Source organism: Peromyscus maniculatus, chromosome X (assembly GCF_049852395.1).
Source record: "Peromyscus maniculatus bairdii isolate BWxNUB_F1_BW_parent chromosome X, HU_Pman_BW_mat_3.1, whole genome shotgun sequence".
Lineage (NCBI taxonomy): Eukaryota > Metazoa > Chordata > Mammalia > Rodentia > Cricetidae > Peromyscus > Peromyscus maniculatus.
Window position 1 is genome coordinate 102,992,780 of NC_134875.1, and position 16,908 is coordinate 103,009,687.

The 16,908-nt window shown below is 41.5% G+C and overlaps 1 protein-coding gene across 3 annotated transcripts in view; it reads right to left on the minus strand.

Moving 5' to 3' along the window:
• Nucleotides 1-12,708: 12,708 nt before the first annotated feature.
• LOC107400195 (uncharacterized) overlaps nucleotides 12,709-16,908 on the minus strand; it is a 35,312-nt gene continuing 31,112 nt past the window's right edge. For all 3 annotated transcript variants that reach the window (XM_076561612.1, XM_076561611.1, XM_076561610.1), the window contains exons 14-17: nucleotides 16,568-16,684; nucleotides 16,372-16,460; nucleotides 15,144-15,336; nucleotides 12,709-13,337 (exon numbers count right to left, since the gene is read on the minus strand). In XM_076561612.1, the coding sequence (XP_076417727.1) occupies nucleotides 13,230-13,337; nucleotides 15,144-15,336; nucleotides 16,372-16,460; nucleotides 16,568-16,684 (507 nt within the window). In that variant the 3' untranslated portion in view covers nucleotides 12,709-13,229. The remainder of the gene's footprint in view (nucleotides 13,338-15,143; nucleotides 15,337-16,371; nucleotides 16,461-16,567; nucleotides 16,685-16,908) is intronic.

Here is a 16,908-nt window from a genome sequence, read left to right on the forward strand (position 1 = left end):
TGAGAGCAGAGGGATAGGTTCCTCCAAAATTGGCTACTTTCTTTCTAATCAACTGGAGCACAGGCAAGAAGAGCAAAGCAGCAACTATGGTGAGAGAAGAGAATGTCTGAAAAGGCTGAAAACAGAACATACAGAAGAGGTCAAGAGAGGCCACTGAATAGCTGCAATACCGCAACGGTTCACCAGGGGGCCAAAGTTGACAAGGAATGAGTCTGACTATGCCCCATCTGGCTTGGGGCTCTTGTGTCTAGAGCATCTGTAGGCCTGTTTGCCCCCTATAAGCATCCTTAGAACTTGAAGGTGCATGGAAATACCTACTAAACTGGAGCCATTGCTGACACCACACAATGGCTGATGTGTGGTGTGATGTAGTGTGGTGTGGTGTGGTGTGGTGTGGTGTGGTGTGGTGTGGTATGGTGTGGTGTGGTGTGGTGTGGTGTGGTAGGGAAGAACAAAAGAAACTATGAGCTTCAAGAAATTAGAAAATCCTTCTTTATTTACATGTCTTGGCATCCTTCCTGGTCAATGTGTGGGTTTTGTGCAAGACTCCAACACTAAAGTAACCACAGGAAACAGACACTGAGTTTTTTGGGGGGCACCCCACACTGTGGGAAGTTGGTGTGAAGAAGAAACCTAATTTATATGCTGGCCTTAAAAACTCATCAAACCTTTTCCCTGAGACTGGGAATATGACATGTAGCAAATTGAGCTGGCCCAGACCTCAGGGATTCCTGTAATCAAATGTGCAGTCTTCCAAAAATGTTCCTATCAAAGGGGGAACCATTAGCTAGCAAATCTTCCCTAATGTCTCATGGCCTGACCTAAGATGAATGTGGGTAGATGAGATAATATAAACTCTAATCCTTACTCTTGCCTTTATCTCCTTGTTCATTTATTCTTTACCTGTTCCTTCAGGCATCTCAGGATAGAAGACAAACAGGCAAGTTCTTGATCAATGCTTTTTAACCTTCCTAATGTTGTGACTGTTTAATACAGTTCCTCATATTGTGGTGACTGACCCCTGTGAAAGGGTCATTTGACCCCCAGTGGGTCATGACACATAGGTTGAGAAATGTTGTTCTAGGTGATAAATAGGAGGAAAGGGAAGAGTCAATTCGATATCTGAGTATTATCTTGGTGACTGAGAGGCTGAGAAGAGCTGTTCCTGTGAGAAGAATGTACAGTGATCTGTAGCTTGATTTTTTCGCCTTGCCCACAGTCAGGACAAATCTCTGTCACCCGCCAGTCCCACAGCCGCTCAGACCCAACCAAATAAACACAGACACTTATATTGCTTGCAAACTGCATGGCCGTGGCAGGCTTCCTGCTAACTGTCCTTATCTTGCTAACTGTGCTTTTATCTTAAATTGATCCATTTCCATACATCTATACCTTGCCATGTGGCTGGTGGCTTACTGGCGTCTTCACATGCTGCTGGTCATGGCAGCGGCTGCAGCCTCTCTGGTCATGGCGGCGGCGGCAGCGTCTCCTTCTGCCTTTCTGTCCTTTTATCCTGCCTAGCCATGGCCGATCAGGTTTTATTTATTAACCAATCAGAGCAACTTGACATACAGACCATCCCCCAGCACAGCCAAGTGCAGACCATCTCAAACACCTGCACTCAGGCCCATGGTCCTAATCATCCTCTATACAGACCTGCTGGGTAACGCCACAAAGAACCTGAGAATGGGCTCCCACAGGACATACAGAACATCCCACAGCAGTGATCAGAATAGAGAAACAAGAAAAAGACCCACCTAGACCAAGAAAATAGAGAAGTGCAATCACTTAGGAAGGGCTAGTCTTCCAACATGCTCATCCCTGCACAGGCTCAGTGCCTGCTCTGTGCCTTCATAAGTGCTCAGGACGAGGCCACAGGCTGACTTAGAGATGACTAATTTGTTCATTTATTCCTTGTTTCCAGGATCCTCGGGAGCTTTGGAGTACAGAAGAAACCCCTGCTGTCAAGCAACTGTGTTTTCCTTACTCCTGCAATCCCATGAGTCAACAAAGGGCATCACATGTGTTCAGTTGAAAAATCAAAGGATTGCCTTGGTTCTCTACCATAAACCTCAGATGGACATTGGTGGACACTGACCATTGGCAGGTGAGGAAGGTGGAATAGAAGAGCACCACTAGGCCAGGAAACCTGTCTTGGGGAATTTACTGTGAACAAGTATCCCACACAGACTTGCCTAGCAGACCATATGCCCAAAGGCTCAGGTTTAAATCATTCCATGACACTGGCTGTCACCTAAAAAACTAGAGCCTATTTCCTTGCTGAAGTCACACCCCATACCAAGTCATATGAATTTCTAGATCCTCTCCCAACTACCTGCCCCACAGGCTGGGACTTGGATTACACAAACACTTGAATTCACTGTTCTAAATATTGCAATTTGTCTGTTCTGTCTGCTATCTTTTGCCTCTCTGCACTTGACATATTTTGATTCCATAGTGTTGTGGCTTTTGTTTCATCAACAAGATAACTATGTGGTTAATTACCCTTTGACTATTGTGCAGGAAACATCCATGGCTCCAGAAGTCTCAGGCGTCTTGGCATTTAATTGTCATTGTCAGCCTCTCACGCATTCATCAGCCCCATCTCTCTGCAGTGTCAGGAAATATGTGTGCTGTGGAGGAATGTCCGGATGCTAATTGGAGCCACCAAAATGTTGATAGGGTGTTGAGTTGTCTCATCTACCAATTATCTACCTGGTTTCATCAGACTGTAGCTATCGCAAGAGGCCAGAGCACTGATGAAGGAGGAAGCAGGAAGGGCTGCCCATTTACTGGCTAAGTACACTTGAGCCAGATAGATTGAGTAGATGTGGAACACTTTCTTGCTACATGCTCTCAGTTTCTGTGCAGTAGTTCCAGCTAGTCTTGATTTCCCACTTGCTCTTGTCTCAAGCAACTGATTTTCTTTGTGAAACATTTTCCTAGTGTCAACTAAGCACAGAATTCATGAAGACATTCACCTTGAATATTTGTGGAAAGCCAGTTAAGTTCTGCACGGCCTTGAGTTGTGGGAGTTAAAGGCACATCTAAGAGCTGATCCAACTTCTACCAGTTGTGAGGCAGTTTAGTAGAGGCGGTGATGCACATACATTAGATGCTGAAGAGAGCCAGGGGCTCTTCCTGCCTGAGTTCTGCATTGTGGGCAAGGCTTGGAGATGCACAAACAGGAGGGAAGGAACTTCGTGGTGTTTAGAATATTGGCAAGGGGCAGAATTTTTGAATCAATCCCAATTGTTTCATCAAGTTGTGGGCAGAGTGTATGATGGGAGGAAAGATACAACTACAGAGTAAAGGAAATGATAGGACCAATGAGGAGAACTTGGATTGCACTGAATAGGAATAGATGATCATGCAGCAGTGACTTGCTTACCCATTAATGCTGAAAAGTCCAACATTTAACATCACCTGTGGCATATTTAATCTGACACTAGCTCTGAACATGAGAGTTATTTTTTTCCATATCTTTTTTTATTTAATTTTACAATACCATTCAGATCTACATATCAGCCACGGGTTCCCCTATTCTCCCCCCTCCCACCCCCTCCCACTACCCCCACCCTACCCCCCATTCCCACCTTCTCCAGAGCAAATCCTCCCCTGAGGACTGCGATCAACCTGGTAGACTCAGTCCAGGCAGGTCCAGTCCCTTCCTCCCAAACTGAGCCAAGTGTCCCTGCATAAGCTCCAGGTTTCAAACAGCCAGCTCATGGAATGAGCACAGGACTTGGTCCCACTGCCTTGTTGCCTCCCAATCTGATCAAGCCAATCAACTGTCTCACCTATTCAGAGGGCCTGATCCAGCTGGGGGCCCCTCAGCCTTTGGTTCATAGTTCATGTGTTTCCATTCATTTGGCTATGTTTTTTCAATAATTGAGTAAAATGGAAATTTATTATAAGCCACAGTCGTCCTAGGGACCTCCATGATATATATATATATATATATATATATATATATATATATATATAGCCTCCATGTTTCTATGGGTTGTAGTCTGATTGTTCTTTATTTTATATCTAGAATCCACTTCTGAGTGAGTACATACCATGACTGTCTTTCTGGGTTTGGGTTACCTCACTCAGGATGATTTTTTCTAGTTCCATCCATTTGCCTGCAAATTTCATGCTTTCATTGTTTTTCTCTGCTGAGTAGTACTCCATTGTACCACATTTTTTTCATCCGTTCTTCCATTGATGGGCATCTAAGTTGTTTCCAGGTTCTGGCTATTACAAATAGTGCTGCTTTGAACATAGCTGAGCATGTATCTTTATGGTATAAATCAGTATTCCTTGGGTATATGCCCAAGAATAGGATGGCTGTGTCTTGAGGCAGTTCTATTCCTAATTTTATGAGAAACCGCCATACTGATTTCCACAGTAGTTGTACAAGTTGACATTCCTACCAACAGTGGAGGAGTGTTTCCTTTGCTCCACATCCTCTCCAACATTGACTGTCATTGGTATTTTTGATTGTAGCCATTCTGACAGGTGTAAGGTGGTATCTCAGAGTCGTTTTGATTTGCATTTCTCTGATGATTAAGGATGTTGAGCATTTCTTTAAATATCTTTCAGCCATTTGTGATTCTTGTTTTGTGAATTCTCTGTTTAGCTCTTTAGCCCATTTTTTAATTGGACTGTTCAGTATTTTGATGTCTAGTTTCTTGAGTTCTTTATATACTATGGAGATCAATCCTCTGACAGATATGGGGTTGGTGAAGATCTTTTCCCATTCTGTTGGCCATCTTTTTGTATTATTGACTGTGTCTTTTGCCCTGCAAAAGCTTCTCAATTTTGAGAGGTCCCATTTATTAATTGTTCTGCTCAGGGTCTGTGCTGTTGGTGTTTTATTTAGGAAATGGTCTCCGGTGCCAATGCGTTCAAGAGTGCTTCCTACTTTCATTTATATTAAGTTTAGTGTAACTGGATTTATGCTTAGGTCTTTGACCCACTTGGACTTGAGTTTTGTGCATGGTGACAGATATGGATCTATTTGTAATCTTTTACATATTGACATCCAGGTATGCCAGCACCATTTGTTGAAAATACTTTCTTTTTTCCATTGTATAGTTTTGGCTCCTTTGTCAAAAACCAGGTGTTCATATGTGCATGGATTAATGTTAGGGTCTTCAATTCGATTCCATTGGTCCATATGTTGGTTTTTATACCAGTACCAAGCTGTTTTTATTACTATAGCTCTATAGTAGAGTTTGAGGTCAGGGATGGTGATGCCTCCGAAGGTTGCTTTATCGTATAGGATTCTTTTAGCTATCCTGGGTCTTTTGTTTTTCCATATGAAGTTGAGTATTTTTCTTTCCAAGTCTGTGAAGAATTGTGTTGGGATTTTGATGGGGATTGATTTGAATCTGTAGATTGCTTTTGGTAAGATTGCCATTTTTACTATGTTAATCCTACCTATCCATGAGCATGGGAGATCCTTCCATTTTCTGATATCTTCTTCAATTTCTTTCTTTAGAGATTTAAAGTTCTTATCAAAAGGTCCTTCACTTGTTTAGTTAGTGTTATCCCAAGGTATTTTATATTATTTGTGGCTATTTTAAAGGGTGATGTTTCTCTGACTTCTTTCTCAACCCTTTTATCATTTGTGTATAGGAGGGCTACTGATTTTTTTGAGTCGATCTTGTATCCTGCCACTTTACTGAAGGAGTTTATCAGCTGTAGGAGTTCCCTGGTAGAGTTTTTGGGGTCACTTATGTATACTATCATATCATCTGCAAATAGTGAAAGTTTGACTTCTTCCTTGCCAATTTGTATCCCTTTGATCTCCTTTTGTTGTCTTATTGCTCTAGCTAGAACTTCTAGTACTATATTGAATAAATATGGGGAGAGTGGACAGCCTTGTCTTGTTCCTGAATTTAGTGGTATCACTTTGAATTTCTCTCCATTTAATTTGATGTTTGCTGTTGGCTTGCTATAAATTGCTTTTATTATGTTTAGAAATGTCCCTTGTATTCCTGATCTTTCTAAGACCTTTATCATGAAGGGGTGTTGGATTTTGTCAAAGGCTTTTTCAACATCTAAGGAGATGATCATGTGGTTTTTTTTCTTTCAGTTTGTTTATATGGTGTATTACATTGACTGATTTTTGTATGTTGAACCATCCTTGCATCCCTGGGATGAATCCTACTTGGTCGTGATGGATAATTGTTTTGATGTATTCTTGGATTCGATTTGCCAATATTTTGTTGGGTATTTTTGCATCAATGTTCATGAGGGAGATTGGTCTGTAGTTCTCTTTCTTTGTTGCATCTTTGTGTGGTTTGGGTATCAGGGTAATTGTAGCCTCATAAAAAGAGTTTGGTAGTGTTCCTTCTGTTTCTATTGTGTGGAACACTTTGAAGAGTATTGGTATTAGTTCTTCTTTGAAAGTCTGGTAGAATTCTGCACTGAAACCATCTGGTCCTGGGCTTTTTTTGGTTGGGAGACTTTTGATGACTGTTTCTATTTCCTTAGGGGTTATTGGTCTATTTAAATGGTTTATCTGGTCTTGATTTAACTTTGGTATGTGGTATTTATCCAGAAAATTGTCCATTTCTTCCTGGTTTTCCATTTTTGTGGAGTACAGGTTTTTGAAGTATGATCTGATGATTCTCTGGATTTCCTCGTTGTCTGTTGTTATGGCTCCCTTTTCATTTCTGATTTTGTTAATTTGGGTGCTCTCTCTTTGCCTTTTGGTTAATTTGGCTAGGGGTTTGTCTATCTTGTTGATGTTTTCAAACAACCAACTCTTTGTTTCATTGATTTTTTTATATTGTTCCTATTTCTCCTGGGTGAGTTCGTTTCTTTTTGTTCTAGAGCTATCAGTTGTGCTATTAATTCAATCGTATTGGATTGCTCCATCTTCTTTATGTGTGCATTTAGAGCTATGAATTTTCCTCTTAGCACTGCTTTCATAGTGTCCCATAAGTTTGGGTATGTTGTACTTTCATTTTCATGGAATTCTAGGAAATATTTAATTTTTTTCTTTATTTCTTCCTTGACCCATTAATGTTTCAGGTGGGCATTATTCAGTTTCCATGAGTTTGTGGGTTTTCTATAATTTTTGTTTTTGTTGAGGTCTAACTTTAAGGCATGGTGGTCTAATAAAACACAGGAGCTTATTCCAATTTTTGTATCTGTTGAGATTTGTTTTGTGGCCAAGCATGTGGTCAATTTTTGAGAAGGTTCCATGGGGTGCTGAGAAGAAGGTATATTCTTTTGTGTTAGGATGGAATGTTCTGTAGATATCTATTAAGGCCATTTGAGACACAACATCTGTTAGGTCCTTTATTTCTTTGTTAAGTTTCAGTCTGGTAGATCTGTCTTTTGGTGAGAGTGGTGTGTTAAAATCTCCCACTACTAATGGGTATGGTTTGATGTGCATTTTAAACTTTAGTAGTGTTTCTTTTATGAATGTGGGTGCTTTTGTATTAGGAGCATAAATGTTTAGAATTGAGACTTCATCTTGGTGGATTTTTCCCCTGATAAATATGTAATGTCCATCCTGATCTCTTTTGATTGATTTTAGTTTGAAGTCTATTTTATTAGATATTAGGATAGCTACACCAGCTTGTTTCATAGGTCCATTTGCATGGAAAGGCTTTTCCCAGCCCTTTTCTCGGAGGTAGTGTCTGTCTTTGAAGTTAAGGTGTGTTTCTTGTATGCAGCAGATGGATGGGTCCTGTTTTCTTATCCAATCTGTTAGCCTGTGTCTTTTTATAGGTGAGTTGAGACCATTGATTTTGATGGATATTAATGACCAGTGATTGTTAATTCCTGTTATTTTTTGTGGTTGTGTTGTGTTGTCCTTCTTTGGTGTATGTTGGTGTGGGTTTATCTATTGCTTGATTTTTCATGGATGTGTTTAGCTTCTTTGGGTTAGATTTTCCCTTCTAGTGCTTTCTGTAGGGCTGGGTTTGTGGACAGGTATTGATTAAATCTGGTTTTATCCTGAAATATTTTGTTTACTCTGCCTATGGTGATTGAGAGTTTTGCTGGCTATAATAGTCTGGGTTGGTATCTGTGGTATCTTAGTGTCTGCATGAGATTTGTCCATGATCTTCTAGCTTTCATAGTCTCTATTGAGTAGTCTGGTGTTATTCTGATGTGTTTGCCTTTATATGTTACTTGGTCTTTTTCCTTTGCAGCTCTTAATATTTTTTCTTTGTTCTGTGTGTTTAGTGTTTTGATTATTATGTGGTGAGGGGACTTTTTTTTTGGATCCAGCCTATTCGGTGTTCTGTAAGCTTCTTGTATCTTCATAGGTATTTCTTTCTTTAGGTTAGGAAAGTTTTCTTCTATGATTTTGTTGAATATATTTTCTGTGCCTTTGAGTTGGTATTCTTCTCCTTCTTCTATCCCTATTATTCTTAGGTTTGGTCTTTTCATGGTTTCCCAATTTTCCTGGACGTTTTGTGTTATGACTTTTTTTGTCTTTAGTGTTTACTTTGACTGATGATTCTATTTTCTCTATTGTGTCTTCAGTGTGAGAGACTCTCTGTTCCATCTCTTGCAATCGGTTGGTTATGCTTTTTTCTGTAGTTCCTGTTCCTTTAGTCAGGATTTCTATTTCCAGCACTCCCTTGGTATGTGTTTTCTTTATTGTCTCAAATTATTTTTCAGATCTTGGAATGTTTCTTTCATCTGTTTAATTGCTTTTTCTTGGCTTTCTTTGATTTCTTCCCATTTTTTGTTCATTTTTTTCTTCCATTTCTTTAAGGGAGATTTGTATTTCCTCTTTAATGAAGTTTTTCATTTCCTCTTTTTGGGAAGTTTTTATTTCCTGTTTAATGAAGTTTTTCATTTCCTCTTCAAGGGAGGTTTTTATTTCCTCTTTAAGGGAGTTTTTCATTTCTTCTTTAAGGGAAGTTTTTGTTTCCTCTTTGAGGGAATGTTTTATTTCTTCTTTAAGGGTCTCTATCATCTTCTTAAAGTCATTTTTAAGGTTGATTTCTTCTGTTTCTTCTCTCTTGGTATGTTCAGGTCTTGCAGGTGTAGAATCACTACATTCTGATGTTGCCATATAGGTCTTTATGTTGTTGCCTGCATTTTTGCACTGGTGTCTACTCATCTCTTCCTCTGCTCAGTGCACGTGGTGTCTGTGTCTGAGGGTGCCTCTCTTGTTCTAATTTTTAGTCTTGGTTCAGTAGGAATTCTTGGTTAAATTGGTGCTATTGGTCTGTTTCTTCAGGGGCAGCTGATCTCAGTCGGTGAAGTATATACTTATGATTCTGGTGATCTGGTTTGGTGACTGAGCAGCGCCTTCTTCTGTGTTCCCAGGTCACATTTTGTTCATTCCTCAGCTAATCTTGTTTCTTCAGACTTCAAACTGTAGGCATCTGAATCCTCTCTCAGATGGATTTCAGCTGAGCGGGGTAGTCTCATCAACACCTCCAAGTTGTTGGGTTTTGCAGGATCAGCACCTGGGCCCTGGTTGTCCTCAGACGGAGTGTTCAGATTCGTTCTGGTTCCATCCCACAGAGATAGCTTCCTCCCCGGGTGTTGGGGTTATAGGCGTCCCTGTTCCAAGCTGCATCTGCTTGTCTCTGTCGCTGGGCATGTCTACCTCTGCGGGCTGGTGCCGGGCCTGTATATCCCTGTAGGCCACCGTCGCCGGGCCTGTCTACCTCTGCGGATCACCGCCATGGGCCTACCTGCCTCTGCTTGTCTCCACCACCAGGCCTGTCTACCTCTGCAGACCGCCGCTGGGCCTGTACATCTCTGCTGGCTGCCACCCCGGGGACCTGTATGTCTCTGCTGGCTGCCGCTGAGCCTGAATGTCCCTGTCGGCCGCCATTGCTGGCCCGTCTACTTCTGCGGGCCGCCACCGCGGGCCTACCTGGGTCTGCTTGATCATAATGCCCTAATTCCTCCCCTCTGACTCCTCACATTTCCCTTCCTACCACCAGTCCCCACCAATTTAATGTACCCATTTAAATACCCAGAGTCTCTTTATTGCAGCCAGTATGTGCATGGGTGTAGGACCATTCACTGGAACATGGACAGTCTATGAGAAGCTGAATCCCAGGAAAACCAACTGCCCCTCTCCTAGTATCCCTCTGTTAACATTGGTGAATGTAGTTTAAGGTTTAAAGTCTAGGGGCCACTCAGTGGTGCTGTGTAATTGGGGTAGAAGACACCATCCTAGTTCATGGCAAGGTGTGACTTCTGACCACACCAATGAAACCTCAAACAAGCTAGCAGGCTCTTGCTTCATTTACCCATAACTCATATGCCAAAGAGCCTGAGGTGACGATTTTTAGTAGGATGCACAAACACTCAGCACAGGCATTGATCAGATAGTATTAGAATCCCATAAGGTAAAGGGAGTGAAGAATTCCCTTGGAGTGCACCAGGGCCTCAGGTGGAAGTCTTCAGATGTCTTAAAATCACAGCAGTTGGGATGGTGATTACTGTAGAATAAGTGCACAGCTAAATCAGGATGAACAGTACTCATGCTAGGATGTTCCAAGGATACTTTCCCTTTTGTTGTCAAGACACACTTTAATAAATTGCTCAATATATACTCCTGGGTATTACCTGGTGCTGTGTGGTATTGTGTGAAATGTTGAGGAAGGATATGGACTGAGGCTGATAGTTTGAATAACACTCTTCTTTCTTTATTGTAAAATGCATTTGGGAATAGGAATGTTTATAAATGTTTGAATATGCAGCTATAAACCTGTGAATGGAATGTTGCATTGCATACAGGTCAAGCCTTCTCATGTCTACATGGGAATAAGCAGGTGTGTGGTTAGAGTGACTGTCTAGAAACTCTGGTGTGTTTACTCTTTACCTCCACAAGCCACGCAGACATTCAACTCCAGAGCCTTCCCAGATAAGTGAATTGAACTTGGTCTCATGCTGAGAATATAAAAAAACTCAAAATGACTCTAGCATCCCAGGTCTCATAGGGTTCTAGTAAGGTGTTTCATCTTGGGGCGACCTTATTGATTTCATTGCTAGGAGCAGAGAAGCCCCTGAGAAGGGATCATATATGCCTGCTTTGAAACTCAGGCTACTGACTACTGTGTTTTGTAGTGTGTGGGAAGTCTGAGGTCTGGTGTTTCCTATTCAGTCACTCCAATGTACAGGCTCTGACAGCCATTCCTGTGGTGTGTGTCAGTGGTGGGGCAGTGGGGCTCCTTGATCACCATATTAGGTCAGCTCCAGCTGTGGAACTCTGTGCTTAGAAACTCTTGAGAACTTTTCTGTGATTCTACTTCCCCCCAACTGGTATGGGCTGAGCATATGAAGTGAGGAAAACAGACAAACCAGGAAACTCTGCCATGTCAACATTACTCAGTTTCCTAACAATGTGAGGGCCACTGTGCTCAGCCATTCCAGGGCTGCTAAAGGAGGTTGCCATCAAGAACAGTGACGTTTTAAAAAGTAATGTCAAGCAGTCTCCCACACAGGTGTCCTCCAGGCTCCTGGAATTCCCATGCCTCCCTCTAAGATTTGTTCAATCTTACAGCTTCATCCAGCAGTCCTTTGCTCTGTGAGGAAAGTGCTCTGTTCTCCAACATTCTATTCTCCATCTGAAGACCAAAAACTAAAATGACTTTCCAAATGCAGAGCTTTACCTATGATTGTAAGAACTATGGCTGTCCAGAAAGCCACTGAGTAAACTTTAAAGTCACGCTGGCACCAGGGCAGTTGAGTACCTATCAAAAGCCCACATGCTACTACCATCCTCCTGCTGCCTCAGGACCTTATTCACCTCTGAAAGACCTCATCTCCATATCCATCACATTGGAGGTTATGGCTTCTGATGAATTTAGGAGCATACAAACATTCCTTTTATTACACCCTAGTATAAATCATATGGCCCGAGATATGTCATAACACTCTTGGCTGTTTCCTTTGCTTTCTTATGATTATAGTTCATTGCTTTACAAAAAACATGGGATAATTTCTGGCAGGACTATCCATGCCCCAACCTGTAGTGGGTAGCCATTTCAGCTTTTATCTGGAAGTTCCAACCCCCATTGAAGCTAGGGAAACTGTCAATCCTAAAAGGCCAAGAGAGGACCCTGAAGACCCGAGATCCAGATGGGCGAGCTCTCTTGGTTCCTGGACCCTGAATGCAGGAGTAGATCAAGCAGTGTTCTCCAGAAAACACCTCCGGAAAGTGCTACACCTTTCCTAGACCCTGTAACCAATCCCTTCACTTGTAAATTATCCCACAAAATAAACCTCCCTTTTAACTAAAAGGAGTGGCTTAATAATTTCACCAATAAAAACCCCTCCTACTTCGACCACTGTGTGGGCAATAGGGGATATGTTCTTCTTGGTGCTAGAACAATGAGCAATATCACCTTTTAGGCTGTATTGCTGGGGAGATGATCCCTGGAGCACACTGCCCAGCCAGTCTAGTCTAATTGTGGGCTCTAGGTTCAGTGGTAGACTCTGTCTTAAAAACTTAGATAGAGACAACACACAGACACACAAATGCTAACAAACCAAACAAAAAGGCTGCGCACAGAGCAGGAGCCTATATTCATTGCCACACAGGAGGGTAGCAGCCACCACTGATATCTATAAGTTTGACAAATAGGATGATATGCTAGGAACAGGCACTGTGTGAGATGTTTAGCTCTAGAACATGGGTTCTTCATCAGGACATATGCAGGGGTCCACCAAGTCAGTAATACTCCTATGATCTCAATGTCAACCACACAGACACAAGACTTACAGTAAAGCACAGTGTTTATTAAGCAAAGATGTACCTTATTTTGAGCAGATATTAATTTCTCACAATTGGAAATCTATTTCACATATGTTACCCAATGTAACAGGGTTATAGGGCTACAGAAGGGATGTGGGAATAAATCAAGATTAAGACCCCAGAATTTGGGAAAAGGACATGGTGGAGTGGCTTTTTCCGTATTTCAAACTTATGTGGCATTTTTTATTGTGGCAAAAAAGTCCCCTGAACATATGTCCATTGAAGTCAGCTTGCCTCATGAAATTGCTTGCGGCAAGTAGGGGCCAGTGAATACTTGCTATCACACCCAAAGTCGGATGTGACAGATTCCTTCTGTAGCATCATTTCCAATAAACTGGTTATGCTTTAAAAATCATCAGAAACTCAATTTTTGAAAAGAGAAAAAAATAACCCACCCTCCCTCTCCCATAAAGGGACTCTGCCCATTTTGTATGTCCCTTTCCCACACAGACCATGGTGGTCTGTCTTCTGCCTCATCTTCCCCTCATGGATGAGGATCAATATTCTCTTCAGCCTGAAAACAACCTGAATTTTCTTGACCAGGTGGAATCAAACGTGTCCCATTCTCTCTTTGGCGGTTAGAAGAGGCAAGCTGAAAAAAAGAGGGGGGGGTGATAGAGTGAAATATTTTGCTATACTTCTTTGGCCCATTTTGTGGCTATGGAAGGATCCTTTTATTTCAAGCTAGAGAGCAATTGACAAATTCCTTTGCAGTAGGGGCTTACAGGGTGATAGTAGGAGAGAGAGAGAACTGGGAAAGACATGAGGACTGTCCCATTTCTTCTTCCAGCTTCTTCTTGGCTTAGTGGCAGTCCTGAGATCTCAAAATTGCCTTTTAAGCTAAAGCATGTGTGTCTGTTCCTCAACTTTTGTGCAACCAGGCCTAGCCAAAGTCTACCTTTAGGCTTGGACTTGCATTTCTACATTTCCAGAGTGGAAGGAGAGATGACAGCTCCCACCAGGGAGTGGAGGAGGACAAGCACAAAGGCAGTGTTATCAAGATTTCTGTTGTAGGACTCTTTATTGACTCTATTTTGAAATGAAAATAGGACCAAGTAAGTGGAACATAATGAGGTGAGTAAGAAAAAAATGGAGTAGGTACTGGGCTCCAATCTGGGCAGACAGCTGAAGACTACGGCAGTCAGAGCAGGAATGACCAGAAGGCAGAGAGCTGATTCAGAGGGTGGCCTCACGGTGAAGCCCTTAATGCTCCTACTCTACTTCTCTTAAAATGAGCTATCTGAATCCCTACCCTCACTGGCCTGCACTATCAGATCAACTTGGTGACAACTCTCACTATTAGTGCCCCATTCAAGGGTGTCATTGTCTTGGTAAAAGGCAAGAAATGAGGTACTATTGAAGTCTACTTTGCTAAAAGCCCCATCAGATCATTTGCTCATTTTGATCTCTATATAGGCAGTCCCTCATCAGGACCGAATTTCTAATGACACTGATGGTTCAGTTGGTCATGGCATGTGTTTGAAAATATCACACATTAAGCGGCTTGGAATTTCTAAACATTTAGAGTATATAATCATTCTTTTGATTACTATTTTTGTTTATGGTATATTGTGTTGTCAGATGAAAACATTTTTATATGGATTTTTAATTTGTCAGATTTTATATTTCTGCTTCTCATAGGGCTAGCTGGGACTTTAAATGAGGAGCTAATTCTTCTGTGTTATTGTCATCTGGACCAGCATTTATACTGCAATCCCAGCCCCAACAGATGGCCCCCAAGTGTGTCTGACCTGTCTAACATAAGGCACCTCATAGATGCCTGATGTTAAAGCACAATCAGCCAAGTGAACTTTATGAATTTTCTCAATATAATGAGACACCCCCAAGGTAGGACCTAGACTGCATTGGAGGATTATAAGATCTGTAAGTCCAGAAAGCAATCTGGACTCAGCAATGAGTTTGGCATTAAAAATGATTTGTGTCTCACTTTTATTAGGTAATCTATGCTGTGGAAGACTGAAAGTTAGGTTGTATTTAAGAATCATATTTGGATCTTAGTTATATAAGGATCCAAGTAGACAATGATTTTACTCAGCAGTGAGTTCTACCACCACATGTATAATTTTCTTCAAACTGATAATGCTTTCTAGTCTGTATTTCAAACACAGTGCATATTCCTGAGGTATCCTCCTTATGAAAAAGAGGCACAGAAGCCCTCTTGCTCCAAAAGTTAAAAGCTATAGGATATCTCTATCATGTCCATTTTCTTTGTCTGTAAAGCCAAGGGTTGTTGACCCTTAGTAAATTATGATGTTCTGTAATGTGGCTCATAACATTGTGAAAATTATTATTTCATCCATAGCTACATGAAATTTTCTGAGATCCCCTGTCCACGTGTGTTTGAATCAAGACTTTCAGATGATATGGGATCACTTACCTGTGACATTGCTAATGGGTGTTGTGAATTTACAGATGAAGGATTTGACACTGCTGCTGATGGGTGATCAGTTGCTGCAAGAGGTTGATATGTCTCTGCTGCTGGTTCATGTGGCACTGGTGTTGTTTGACGTGACCTTGCCAATGGGCAATGCAGCAGGGGAGGAGTATGATCGGCATTATCATCATAAAATCTGAAAAAGAAGAAATTTGGATCAGTTACATAGGTCAAAGAATGATGTACCATGAAGAATTCTCCTGGTCTTGAGTGTTGCTTGGTGCACATTTGTTTTCAGTATAAGAACTTGCCAATGTAAAGGGAACACAGATGCTGAGATAAATTACAGTCAAGTCAACTTGACTCACCTGGTTTCTTTTGTGTCACATAAACAGTTTCACCATGACTGTGCTCTCTGTGGCCTTATGTATGCCATTCCATCTGGCTAAAAATAACTACCTCAGGGATCTGGTGGCTGAGTAATACCTACCTGCAAGGCATATTTCCTAACATCAAATCCAGGGCTCTTTCACAACCAAAAGCTTGGGCAATTCAGAGAATATATGGATTGCAAAGCCTTACCAAAGACCATTAATCTTTATTTTAATCTTTCTTAAGGTAGGCTCTGATGATGAGAAACATTACATAACATGACACTGACCCACTTCACTAAGTGTAAGGGCAGATGGAAATACCCATAGCTTTTTGAGACTCTGCTTCAGTAAGAAAGCATTCATTTAAAAGCACTTATTCGATGTTAAATACATGCTAGGAGGAGCCTTTTCTCTCTGGTATTTGAAGTGAGAGACATTATTATTGGGCTAGAATGTATGCATGCCATCATACTACATGATCCATGTTCAGCCTTTATATGCTGTTGCCTGTTCACAGAATGTAACAAACATCTTACATCTACTTCCATGGTTTTCATGGTCAATGCCTTCATTCCAAAGAAGCTGAAAAATGGACATGAAATTCTGAAGTTACTCAGCTGTGGTCACTAAAGACTTCTGTGCAAACACCCTGTGCTGAGAGGCTGGACTTGAGCAATGAAGCCCAAATGATTTCAAGGTTTGTATGTGAAATCTCTAGCTTTTAGGCTGTCTTATCTAGCTTTTCTGTGTGGAACACCCTCCATTTCATCAACAGATCCTGAGATAGGCACTATATAGTCAGGAACAGGGGAAAAGAAATGGCCTCCCCCCTTTCCCCCAATCTGTCTGTCTCTTACCTCTGTGTCTCATTTCGTGAATATGCAGAGTTATCATTCCCAAAGGAATTAATGGGAAGTTGTTCCAGGTCATTAGTAAGGTTTATCACCTGCACAAAACCAACAGTTATTGTAAAACAATACAGTATGCCACTCATCATCTTATCAACATCTTAGGCTCTGACTACTCCTGTACCTGATCTTATGGCTGGCATACCTGAATTTCTCGTCTTTGCCCCATCTGTTGCTGTGCCATCGGCCATTCACATGGTAAATTGCGAAGCATCTCAATACGTTGAGCCAAGGCATATTCATATTGTTGTCGTTCCCTTTCCTACAGGTATTGATGCATCAGAAACAAATATAAAAGTACTTTGATATCTGAAAAAGCACCCCTGCTAGAAATGAACAACCTTCAAATGAATCCGAAAATAATGAATGTCTGATCTCTGCGTACTGGGGTATGGGAACTACTGGCTGCTTTGGAAACACACTAGTCACAGACATGTGTGGGAGGCCAACTCCAACTTTCTAAATGGTTCTATGAGGGAGAGAGAG